This window comes from Monodelphis domestica, chromosome 1 (assembly GCF_027887165.1).
Source record: "Monodelphis domestica isolate mMonDom1 chromosome 1, mMonDom1.pri, whole genome shotgun sequence".
Classification (NCBI taxonomy): domain Eukaryota; kingdom Metazoa; phylum Chordata; class Mammalia; order Didelphimorphia; family Didelphidae; genus Monodelphis; species Monodelphis domestica.
In genome coordinates this window covers 400644570-400658042 of record NC_077227.1, presented here as the reverse complement: position 1 = coordinate 400658042, position 13473 = coordinate 400644570, and the positions used below count along the sequence as shown (strand labels likewise).

Below are 13473 nucleotides of genomic sequence, written 5' to 3'. Positions count from 1 at the left end.
TACTTGGATCTCTTAACTGCAGCCTTGATCTTTACTTCACAGTTTTTAGCCCCGAATGTGAAACAAACAGGAGCCTTTAAAAAAATGTAGGGCTTCATATTCTCTTTGCTGACCTTGACTGAACAAGTCTTTCCAAAACAGGCCTTTTAACAGCTTATGGTGATTCATGACAATCAGTCATCTTCTTATATTATGTGCCTAAGCCCATGGCATTCATTTGGGATCTATGACAAAAAAATGGGGCCATTAAAGTGCTGCACCTCCCCCTCTACAGATCAGAGATATGGGCAAGACCTCAGAAGTCAACCTCTTCATTTGAGGGAGGCCCACATAGACTGTCTAAGATCACATGGGTAACTGAGTCAGAGATGGGATTTTGCTTATACCAAAGCCGGTGCTCTTTCCAGTACAACATGCTCTGTGTCCCAAGTAAATGCCTTGAAAATACCAATACTTGCATTCAAACACAGGTAATATACTTGCAGTTCAGACTTGATAATAATCATGTTTTTAATCTCCTCATGTCTTAAAAACTGAAACATTTCTATTTGGAATTGGCAAATTATAGACAAATGGACTTATAAGGAACCTTAAAGGTTTTTCCTACCTTAAGTTGGACTTGAAGTTGCAAAGGAAACTTAAAAGGCCTTCTCTTCTGCCGTGTTTTCAGTTTTAAGACTTGAGGTTTTTAAAAAAATGAATCATTCAACACTAAGTCCTTTCATGTTGACTCAGGGCCAGCATTAGTACCACAATTAAGCACACTCACTATTACCACATCAAAGGTTTACATAAAAGGGTTGTCTACCCAGAGAAGTTATTAAGCATCATTTACTCACTCCACAAGGGGAATGCTGGCAAAAACTCAAGCTCTAGTAGGAAGATGAAATGCATTTACTTTAACTAATAGCACTAGGAAGGCTACATTCTTACACCAATACTGTTTGGAATTTACTTTGTGGCAACACTGTTTGCCAGAAGGCAGTGATTACCTTTGTGTTTAGGTCATACAAAAGCAAAGTGTCCACAGTGATTATTCACAATTTCCTTGTGCTAGTGATTATACAGATGTAACTAATAGTCACAACATCCCACAGTAACTACAGGTAGGCAACAGAGACAGGTTCACTCATAGCAACCCAGAATACATGAGACACTGGTTTAATAGCTTGCCACTGAAAACTGGGGATAATTAAAAAAAAAAAAACCTGGGAAGCAATCACTGCAAAATTTATGTTTTAAAATTGGCCTCTTGTGTTTATTCAGACACTCTTAAAACATTCAGAGGAAGAAAAGGTACAAGTCCCATTTACAGAAAAATATTTGTAGCGGTATGAAATCTCCATGGCAGCAACAAACTGGAAGTAAAGTGAGTTTTAATTCCCTGTCAGGTATCATTCTTGACCCTAGTCAAGTCCACTAATCTTTCTCAGACTCAGTTTCTTCGTTTATCCCCACAAAATATGAAGACTATTTACCTCACAGGGCTACTGTGAAGATTAGATAACAGATGTAAAATGTTTTGTAAACTTTAAAACCTATGATTGTTAACTATTATCTATAGGATTCTTATATATACAGAGCTAGAAATTATCTTAGGTAGGATATAATAAAGGATCTAACCCAATCCTTTCATTTTACCTCTAAAATCCCAGAGAGGCTAAATAAGAAGTTAAATGAGTCACCAATGACACACCGAGAGTAAACTCTAGAGAGGTGATTTGAAACCAAGGTTCAACGGCTGAGAGGGCGACACAGCAAAGCACTGTGGAGTGCTTAGGGCGTGTTGGAGCACAAAAGACAAAACGGCCATCCAATGCAGCTGAGGAAGTCTCCAGGTGTAACGACCTTTCATGCCACTGGACCCAGGCTTCCAACGCCGAGAGAGTGGGACTGTCTCTGTGCATCGACTTTTCCACTTAAATCTCCTTCACGCACAAGTGTTTTTGTGCACACTCATCTACATCATAGATGAAAGTGCACAAAGACAATCGTCATCCTCGGTTTCCGAGAGACTACTCTATATGCTATATGCCTTTGATTCCAAAGCCAGAGATTTTTCTACTATACCCATTATAGCTAAAGGATAATCTTTATTTATTCAATGTAAAACAACAAAACAAAACAGAGTTGATCAAGTGAGAGGAAGGAATGTGGTTAAGGAAACTTTATAAGATAAAAAAAAATCTCAAAATTTTTGTTTGGGGGGGGGGGTGTTGGCAGTGAGAGAAGAGAAGTCTTTCCAATCTTCTATTTTTTTGGATAAAAAGGTAAATTCTGAATTAGTAGTAGGTGTCAGTGATTTGTGGACTTCCCAGAAATTACAAAGGCAGTTAGCTCTCTCTCCAAGATAAATTGTTGAAAAAGATTTAAGTACTAACTAGCAATATAAGCTCTGCTGGAAGATCACTTAAAACATATAGAAGCAGTTAGGTGGCACGGTGGATAGAGCACTGGGCCTGGAATTGGGGGGACCCAGGTTCAAATCTGGCCTTAGACATTTCCTAACGGTGTGACCCTCCCTCTCTTCCTCTCTCCCTCCTTTCTTTCCTTTCTTTCTTTCTTTCTTTCTTTCTTTCTTTCTTTCTTTCTTTCTTTCTTTCTTTCTTTCTTTCTTTCTTTCTTTCTTTCTTTCTTTCTTTCTTTCTTTCTTTCTTTCTTTCTTTCTTTCTTTCTTTCCTTCCTTCCTTCCTTCCTTCCTTCCTTCCTTCCTTCCTTCCTTCCTTCCTTCCTTCCTTCCTTCCTCCTTCCTCTCCCTCCAGTAATAGTGTGTTTAGGGTAGGGTTTTTTTGAAAAATGTTTTCTGTGTCAAGGACCCTTTTGGCAGTTTGAAGTAGTCTATGGACTCATCAGAATAATATTTATAAATAATTAGAACATGCAAGATTTCAAAGGAACCTAATTATGTTGAAATAGAATCATTAAATTTATTTTTAGAATCAAGTACATGAACTCTAGGTTAAGGGTACTTGGTGTAGAAGGAAATGATCAACCTCTCTATATGGCATGCCTCGTAAATACAAATCTACAAAATAAAGCCAAATATCGCAACTTCATATTATCAACTCTAACTTGTGAAGAAAAAAATAATTTTGGTTGGTGAAAGCCCCTGTTACTTTGGTTCTCTTAAGATTTTTCCACACTATCTCCTTCCATGAAATTGTATTCTCCATGCCTAGAAGGCAAGCCTTTATCTCTTTTATCTTCTTAGGTAACACTTAAAATTCCTATCTTCTTTCAAGGATCCACTCTAACATCATTTCCTAGTTCAAGTTTTCTCTGATTTTTTTTCAAGTTGGTGTTTCTCTCTCTCTCTCTCTCTCTCTCTCTCTCTCTCTCTCTCTCTCTCTCTCTCACACACACACACACACACACACACACACTCTGATTGGGTCTCTCTCTTGCTCCATCATACCTCACCTTTTCTGTGTAGTGTTGTATAGCTTATCTTGGCCTGCTTCATCCCACAAGTGCTCCCTGAAGGCAAGTTTTTAGTCTTTATATTCCTAGTGCCTAGCACTGTGTCTTGCACATGATAAGCATTTAACAAATGTTTTCTGAATTGTATTTTTGAAAGGATATGGCATTAAGATCAGTAGCAGAAGGAAAATATGCAACCCCAAATTATCCTGTGATAATGGCACATAAAGCATAGATGATAAATTCACAGTCAATATTAAAACTTTACTAAGACTTCTTCTAAACCCCTTGCTAGAATTACCACTTTTTAATTTTGATGAATGGGTTCATTGGATTTCAACCTGTTTACAAAGAGTAAACCAAATGAAATGTTACAAAAGAGTGAAGAAGTTTTCAGAAAAAGACCTAGAGAACTCATCAAATGCATAATCAAAGCCTGGATACTGGAGAGATAGATTTCCCTTAAAATGTATTTCTTTAATAATGTAGTGGTGTCAAATTCAATTAGAACTGATGCCTGTATGCAGTCTACTTACTCAGAAAGCCACAAATTAACATTATCTAAGTTGAAATTGTATTTCATTTTATTAAGCATTTCCCAAAGACATTTATAATCTGGTTGGGTCCTGGGCCCCAGATTGACACTTCTCTGCTTTAAAATACTCACACATGTACAGTTCCAAAGAAAAAGCATAAGATTCAAAATGTTGAAACCAAACACCTGTACTCAGGTACTAAGTTATTTTCCATTATTAACATTTCTTCAATGGATAAATTTAACCCTAAAAAGTTTGAGGGAGGGCAATAGAGAAGGTAGTATACTAGTTTTTATTTGTTGAAACTTACCTCATATAAGGATGATTAAAAGTCCTTTTTTAGCCTTGCCCATTATTCTTTTGTTGGATTTTTAAAAATTACTGTGCCCCTCCCCCCATCACTTAAAAAATCAAAATCCAACACAGAGGCATACATACTGCCCGACATCAGCATTATATCTTAAGAACTTCTGGAGCTGCTTCCTATTCACAAATTCTACTTTATGGTTCAGGAAATCAAATTGTAGAGCAGTTGGGGAAACTATCTTATGCATATTAAGTTCTAGTACTAATACAACCCTATAAAGGGTTCCCTCTTGTAGCATTATATTAAAGCATCCTCATGATGACTTTTTTTTTTAACCCTTCCCATCTATCTTAGAATTAATACTACATGTCAGCTCTAAGGCATAGGAATGGTAAGGGCTAGGGATCAAGTGACTTGCCCAGGATCACACAGCTAGGAAGTGTCTGAGGCCAGATTTGAACCTGGGTCATCCCATCTCTAGGCCTGACTTTCTGTCCACTGAGCTCCCCGGCTCCCCTTTGACTTCTGTCTCTTTATCACTGTGCCACCTGGTATCCCATGGAGTAAATTATAAATTCTGCTGAGAATTTGTGACCAGACGACAATGGCTGAGAAGAGTGTGGACAATGGACACTATGATTCCTTACCTAGCTGGATTCCAGCCTGAGGGCTCAGTGTGTCAAAAGGTTCTGAACTGATCTCCTGGCCACTGGGCTCCCAAGACTCACTGTTCTCAGAAACCTCTGAATATGTGTCACCAGTCCCTTTGGGATTTCCTGCTTGTTCTCCAGTGCTGGAATACTGGTCCTCACTGCAAGTGTCAGATACTGCTCGGGTTTCCTCACCCATTTTTTCAGCAAACCACAGCTTAACCTGTTGTGAGCTCATCTGAGTTTTGTCACATAGGCTCTGAAGATCATCTTCATACAGCGTTTTGTGTGTTTTGTAATAGTCCTGGAGAAGCTCTCTATTGCTTGGACTGATGACCAACAGACCAGGGGGGAAATTACCATGTTTATAGTCCTCGTACCACTTCAACTGTCCATTTTTAAGTGCATATCTGCTGTCTCCAAACCAGCGTACGACTTCGGCCCTGGGCAGGCCGGACTGGGAGACGAGACCATCATATTCCTGATTGGTCGGCCACTGTGTTTGGACAAAAAGCTGCCTGAGCAAGTGCCTTTGCTGAGCAGTCTTTTTATAATTGACTTTGTTTTTGGGTTGTTCCAGGGATTTGTTCAAACCCTGCTCCTCCTCATGGTCATTGGCACTTAGTCCAAGTGATTCATTTCGGCCATTTGCCTCTGTCACTCGCAGATTCTTGAGATTGATTTTGATGGGGCTGACTTTGCGCTCCACTCGAGGCTGGTCACCCCCTGGAGCCTCAGAGGAGCCATTCTCGCTGGAAACCCTCCACTCATCAGCAGGATCCTCTTCACCACAGTCTTCTTCAACTTCTTCCTCCTCTTGAGAAGCTGCCTCTTCAGATTTTTTGTTCTCTTCAGCAGACTTTTTTTTCCGCCGCTCTGAAAACCAGCTATCGATTTCTCTTCTTGTCATTTTGGTTTCACTTCTCAGTCGGTCTACTTCTTCTTCAAGAGGAATAGGATTTTGTGCAAAACTACTCTCCAAGGCCCTGATCTGTTCCGGTGCTCTCTCCTTATATTTTGTTGGGGTGAAATCTGGTGTCTGATGCCAGGACTGCCGTTTAGCCGAGTGATGAACCCCTGGTGTTGTTGCTGTCGTCACACAGGCTAGGTCGGGTGCTTTGGGTGACAGAGTGAAGGTGACATCAGGTGCTGAGTCCATAATCATAGAGCTATTATCTCCAGGTAACATGCTTCGAGTACCTTTCAGATTTCTGCAATGGTATCTTCGATCACTGAACCATTTTCGAACCTCCCTTGTGGTGAGGCCTGTAATTTTGGTCAAGTGCTCTACTTCACCTTGCCCAGGGAACTGATTCCTACAAAAGCTACCTTTCAGAGCCGATAGCTGTTCATGAGATTTTTTATTTTTGTAGATGCTAGAATCTAGGAAAGCTTGGGAAGTTATAGTTGGGCATGCAGTGAGCAGAGACTGAGCAGCATTTACCACCTTTACAGTGGATGCAGTATTTGAGCAAACAGTGTTATGCGGTGCAACAGCTGGCTGCTTGGGAACAGAGGTAACTGCTAAGGTGAGAGAGGAACTTGTCCCCTGTAGCCCATTGGCCATTATTGGCTGAGTGACCAGCAATCCACCTGTACCTTCTGGTTGACCTGTAACAACATGACCGGGTAAGGCAGCCTGAATGAGATGTTGGACATTGCCAGCATTGGCAACCAAAGGGGTATTTAAAACTGTGATTGTAGGCTGAGGTACTGACTGGATGACTGTGTTAAACATCTTTTTCCGTGCATCTTCTATCTCCTCAGGGGACCAACTGATACCTTGCTTCAATCTTTGGGCAGTAAACCAAATTTTTAGTTGTTCTTCAGGGTACTTGGTCACAACAGTCAAGTAGCAAAGCTCAGCTTTGGTTGGGTAGGGGAACTTATGGAAAGAATTTTTCAGGAAGCTATTTGAGTCCATGGCTGCATTGTATGTTGGAATGCTGCTCAAGGGAATCATCACTTTGGGAAGTGACTTGGATGTGGGCAATGGTTGGTGGTGATGGTGTTGTGCATGCACTTGGGGTTGCTGTTGAATAGATAGAAACTGAGCTATACCAGCAGGTAAAACAGGCACAGTTCCAATTAGTGGGCCATTGGCAACGTGTGAAGTTTTCACAGGGTTGCTGGTTGCCTGGCTGACTGGAACAGAGCCATTGGTGAAAGAATGGTCACTCTCTTTTACATCAGTTTCACCAACTGACTGACTGACTAAGTTATCCCCAGCTGGCTGACTTAGTAAATTCTCCCCAACAGATGAATTCGGCAAGTTCTCCTTCAGCGTGTGAATTTTTTTGGCTTCAGCTTTCCCTTTCATTATCTTCATAATTGGAGTTTTAGTTATGATAATTTCAGCTTGTCCATCTATCCCTTCTTCATAGGATTCCCCTGAAAGGTCATGACTGCTGGTGCTATCAGAGATGATCTGCTCTACAGTTATATGATTGTCCTGTTTGGCCACATTCCAAATGAAGCTGATCTCACCAGTATGACATTTGGCATTGTGGAGTGAAAGCCCTTCAGAGGTTTTTGCCATAAAACTGCATTCAATACATACAAAAGTGGGGTCTTTATTAAAGTCTGTGTGTTCTGAGTTCATGTGCCCCATAAATTGATTCATGTCTTGAGACCCAAAATCACAATATTTACATACATAAGAATCACCATCAAAAGTATTTCGATGCCCATTAGATAGTGTTCCATTATTATTGTTGTTGTTGTTAACAGCATCATTAACACTAGGCGTTTCAGGAGGTAACTCTTGCTGAGTTCCTTCATTAAAACCTTCGACAGGGTCTGCTTCTGTTTCCTGTAACACCACAGTTTTTACTGGTATCATGCAAGGGGTGGTGGATTTTCGTTTGCTGGCCATTGCTAGTTAGTTCAGGTGATCAAAGCTTGAAAGCTCTTCTTAGCAAGGGCTTCACAGTTCAAATTCCAGCTAATCCATGAGGTACAAAGGATTGTTTTCCAAGAGCTGATTCTCAATTGGATGAAAAGTGCACATTTTCCCCATTAAACCTAAAGAGCAAGAAAACAAGCAATTAACTTCTTTAAAAGTATTTAATTCATAGATATATTATAGGCTTTTGAATACACTCTACAATCTGGTTCTAATTTCTATAGCATTTTCAAAGGAAGTTAGTCAAGCAGCAATTTGGATATGAGGGCTCTACTAAGACTGTAGAATGCAGTTGGGAGATGGCCTGGCCCTGGAGTCAGAGAACTTTGTATTCATATCCCAGCCCTGCCATTTATTCTCTGAGCCACCACGTACCAGTCACTTGACCTCTCATTTCTTCATCTGTAAAATGAGAGGAATAGACAATCTCTAAGACCTCTTCTAGCTCTAAATCTATTATCCTATGGCTTTTAAATGCTTCAGCACAATATACACCAGAATAACCTAGAAATCTAACATTTCAGTTCATTTGACTTGAATGACTTTTTCATGCTACCCGTATGTTGCTTGAAGCAACCCAGGGAAAACATTCTCCAAATATCAAGTACCTATGCTCAGCATAGGAATAAAAGATCCTAATCTAATTCTGGCTCAAAAATTTAGATCATTACATCTTTTTCACTTATCTAATTTCTTTGAATATTCGTTCCATATAAGACAATAAGAAGAAACCTCAGAATAGAAAGGTCAAAATATCGAGGGAGTCCCAATGACTAGGGGCAAGATAGCTAGTTGTATTCTTACATAATCTTTGACAAGTTATTCATTATTCTCTTACCTGTCAGTTTAAAATCATGCTGCATGTCTGAATTATAAAATCTTTTATTCAGGCCTCAGTCATTTTTACACTGAAAAATACCCATAGCTGAAAGATACTAATTTAATTCCTAGAGATAGGTGCCAAATACACAATGATGTATGGCAGTATTTCTTCCCAACCACTGAGTATTCATTTATTTTTAAACCCTTACCTTTTATCTTTGAATTAATACCAAAGCAGAAGAGTATAAGGATTAAATGACTTGCCTAGGATTTCAAAGCTGGGAAGTATTTGAGGCTAGATTTAAACCAAGAGCCTACAGTCTCCAGGCCTGTCTCTCTATTCTCTGAACTACCTCACTGCCCTGGGAATAAATATTTATTAAATGACTCCTATGTGCTAGTACTGGGGAAATAAAAATAAGGCAGTTTCTCCCTCTAAGGGGCTTACATTTTACTGAGGGGATTCAACATTTTCTCAGACAGGTAAAACAGATTACATATAAAACAAATAGAAACAAAAAGTTGGGGGGACATTAACAACTGGGGGAATCTTCTTGAAAAAATATAGCATATGGTAAGCATTCAATAAATATTTATTTACTTGGATTGAAGGACTTATTTATATGATGAAGGATCATCTGAAGAATCTATAAGGGGGGTTACCCTTTCACTATTTTACTAGGAATTAATATTACTTTAAAAAAATCTAGCCTGAACTTGAATTTATCTTAGGTAACCTTTTCCTTTGGCATACATTTATCATTAAGCTTTTCCCCAATTACTGAGTGGGATGTATACAGAATAGCAGTGCTGATACCACTTATCCAGTGTTCAGACTTTCTGAACTGTAATACTTTTTGAACAGATGTAAACCCAGAAATAAATCCCAGTTTCCCAAAACCCATAGTATTATTTATTTCATGGCACAGATATATAGCCACTATTTCTATTCTTGGATAAACAGCATAAATAATCATAAACACAAGGATTTGTTTCTGATTTCTCTGAGTTATCTTTACGTGCACTTCCAAGTAAGGGTGAACAAGAAGGCCGAGGGCAAGAAGGGAGAGGTGGCAAGAGGATAATGGATAGGAGGGGCAGGAAAACGACAGAAAATTATCAAGGCTACACAAGCAAGGAGATGGCAGCATCACCAAGTACAGTCCAGTGTAGCATAGTAGAATAGGGCTGGACTGGAGTCAGTGGACATGAGTCAAACAAACCACTTCACCTCTCCCTACCTACCTCAGTTTCATATGTAAAATGAGCAGGTTACCTCCAAGTTCCTTTCCACTCCTGAATCTATGATCCTATGAACAAGAGAACAATCTAGGGAAACAAATTTACAAACAAGCTAAGTCTTAAACATTATTCCTAATGGCCTAAGAGAACCCCTATTTCAATATAGTATAAAAGTAGCTTATCATGATGGCCTCAAGTCATTAAGAAAAGATTAAATTATGTTCACAATTATTTTTACTAAAGGACGGGAAGTGTGAAGTATATACAAAGTATGGCTATAAAGGTGATAGTTGACTTTCTTCATCTGAAAAGTTGGGGAGTTGGACGAGATAACTTCGAGGGTCACTTCTACATCTAAATTTACAATCCTACAAATGTGAATATTCAAATGATTACAGAGTGTACATTGTACCCTCATTCAAACGATGCTGCCATTGATCAAAACATCTTGGGAGATCATTGAGAATAGTCATCATTTGGGAATAGCGTCAACAACTAGCACTTAAATCCCCCCCCCTCCCCCCCAACAACAACAATTCTCAATGGTAATAAATGTTCATAGTTGAAGTTGGAGTGTGGTTTTGGAAACAGTCAGGTCACTCAGAGCCAAGCCTGGCAAATAAGCTAGGTGATAAGTTTAGCAATAAATATAATTTTTAAAAGGTAGCATTGCTAGAAAATAACAAGATTAATTTCCTTCATGGCTCATAAACTGATGCTGAAGGCAACTTCTAAAAGAGTTTAGAGAACAGATCCTTCATCAGGAATACTTTTGGTCATCAAGTGATCCTATAGACCATTGGAAGAAGGATTTAAAATGCATCAAATAAAATATATAGAATTACAAAGGAAGGCAATTATTTTGTTATAGTTATCAAAAAATTTTTTTAAATAGGCAAGTTCATGGGCCCTAGGCTAAGAACTTGTGGTTTAGAACTATGAAAAACAAGATTGCTAAAACAAGATTGCTATTACCAAGAATGACTTAAAAGAACTTAAAAGAACAATCTTTATTTGTAATGTATAATTCTAGCAAGTTTACTTAAATATGCAAGTACGACTATATTCATATGGAACATTTCCCAAATGTCTTAGTGTATTTAAAGCATGAAAAGCTATTGCTTTAACAACTTACAGCAATACTTGGACTTCTGAGATTGCCTGTATTATTTTATAGCCCCACTGCAAATATATATATATGTGTGTATATATATATATTTTTTTTTTTTTAACCCTTACCTTCTGTCTTGGAATCAATACTGTATACTGGTTCCAAGGCAGAAGGGTGGTAAGGGCTAGGCAACGGGGGTTAAGTGACTTGCCCAGGGTCACACAGCTGGGATGTGTCTGAGGTCAAATTTGAACCTAGAACCTCCCATCTCTAGGCCCGGCTCTCAATCCACTGAGCTACCCAGCTGTCCCCTTGCAAATATTTTTAGAGATATTTCCATCAAAAGTAAAAAGTTCTGGTCCCTAATGATTAAGCTTTAGTTGTCTGGAAAATCCACATATTCAGACCATGTTCCTACTGATGCTGAACAAGTCAGGTGCTATTATCCTGTGAAAGAATATATCAAGTTACTTAAGCTAAACCACATGTAAGATGAACAAACAATCTAGAGACTGTTCTTATCATGTAATTTGGCTGGTTGAGTTTGACTCTTTTTACAAACAACAGTAACTATTTAACCCAGAAAATATCCCACTTAAAGGCCTAAATTAAGCTTTTCTTCTCTTTCAGCATAAGCCCATTTTGTGCTGGTGAGATTATTATTTAAAAGGCTACACTGGAACTTTTATGTCTCGTCTTCTATTTCCCCAAGACAAAAACTGTCTGCCACAACTAGCCACAATGATGGAGTTGCCAATGTGATCCAGATGAAAAGGGCAAAACGAAAAGAGCTTATTTCTATCCCATTCTTCTATATTCTTTGTTTTTCTAATATTTCTTGCAAATCAATTATATTCTTTCAAAAAATTAAAAAAATTTAGCCTTTACAACTGGTCCTTGCATGTGAGTTTTCTTACATAATCCCCCAAACACAAGACCACATAAAATAGGCAATAAAACTCTAACATTACACAAGATGTTAGGCAAGTTATGAAAGTACATATTTACCAGATGGATTTTACATATTTTAATTTAACTTCTAGCTATAAATTGTGGGACAAAGAATTTATCATTGCTAGGAAGGGAATGAGGGGAAAATCAGTTCTTTAAATTAATAAGCTTAGATGTTTTAGTTTCAGGAAAGGCACTTGCAGCATAAAATTCAAGGAAGACAATGTCTGGAGAAGGCAACATTAACACTAGAATTATTACTAATAAAATGCTCACAGAAGTCATGGGCATGAACATAGATCAGGTAGGATCTTTGCACAGAAAGATTTACAGCCCAGTTGCATTTTAAAATAACGTGTTATGGCCATCTTGTGTACAAGAAAAGTAAGGTAAATCATTATCCACTTGGGCCTCTAGGGAGTGATCTTAGAAATCCAACTCTTTTCATCTACAGATGACAGAAGAGGCCTAAAACTGGCAGCAAATATATAAAGAAATGTATATAAAGGTCGAGAAATAAACCATTTAATCATCAAGCACTTATTAAGTGCCTATTATCTACCAGATACCATGCTAGATACTGGGGGATAGAGAGACAAAAACAAAAGTCCTCAAGAATGTTACAGTTCTATGGGGGAATACATGCATACACAGAAATCCTACTCTAAGGCTTGCTCCTGAGCTCTTGTGCTCCTTTGCCAAATGCATACTCTGCATTTTGAACTGGATATCTCATAGGTATCTCAAGCTTAATGTCTAAAACAGGACTTTCCCACCAAATCTATCCCTCTTCAAAACTTCCCTATTTCTTGTTGGGGTACCACCTTCCTTCAAGTCACCTAAGTTCAAAAACTTAAAATGAAATTTTTGACTCCTTATTCTCTCTCATCCCACATGGAATGGGGGACAGATCAATAATAGACCAGTTCTCAGAGTTTGTGATATTCCTCATCTTGTTTTAGTCCAACACATAGAACTTTGGAGAGTTTTTTTCCCTGATTACGAGTGACTGAGCTAGTGCTATGTGCTGATAAGATTTTTGGATTGCCCTTGATGTCAGAAGGGCTGATGACTAGGCTAGACATGAATTTGCATATAAAAGGATTAATAATATCTTCCATCTGCCCTTTTTGGGGGAGGAGGTTCCTCTTTCTTGCTGTGTTTTGAATTAGCAGTTGTTGGCTAGATGGAGGAGGGGCCATCTCCCACCTGAGGGTCTGTGAAAGCAAAGTGACTCTGTTCTTGTATTGCTTCTTTCCTGTACTTAGGTGAATGAGTATGCACTGACAGGGACCTTCCTTTGACCAGTGAGATTGGTAGATCCATCCAAGTTATCCAACTGGGCTCACCCTCTCAACCCCACCTCTCACTAACAAGTTGGGTTCCCAGAGGGTAGCAGTTTACTTCATCTCTCAGGATTCTAAGTGTAACTGGAGGGCTTAAAGTTTCTAATACTATTGATGGTCCATAAGCCCCTCATCTGGCGTATTTCTTCCAACATAGATTAATCATTTGACACCAATTCGCTT

At 38.8% G+C, this 13473-nt stretch overlaps 1 protein-coding gene across 34 annotated transcripts in view; it reads right to left on the bottom strand.

The window, feature by feature from the left end:
* The window catches only part of ZHX3 (zinc fingers and homeoboxes 3), a 148351-nt gene that overhangs the window by 7468 nt on the left and 127410 nt on the right, over nt 1-13473 (bottom strand). For 16 of the 34 annotated variants that reach the window (XM_056811885.1, XM_056811883.1, XM_056811901.1 and 13 more), the window contains one exon: nt 3983-7937. In XM_056811885.1, coding sequence (XP_056667863.1) covers nt 4897-7788 — 2892 coding nt within the window. In that variant the 5' untranslated portion in view covers nt 7789-7937 and the 3' untranslated portion in view covers nt 3983-4896. Of the gene's footprint in view, nt 1-3982; nt 7938-9885; nt 9970-13473 lie in introns of those variants that run through there. The other 18 variants (XM_007474333.3, XM_007474332.3, XM_056811913.1 and 15 more) reach the window with 6 other exon arrangements.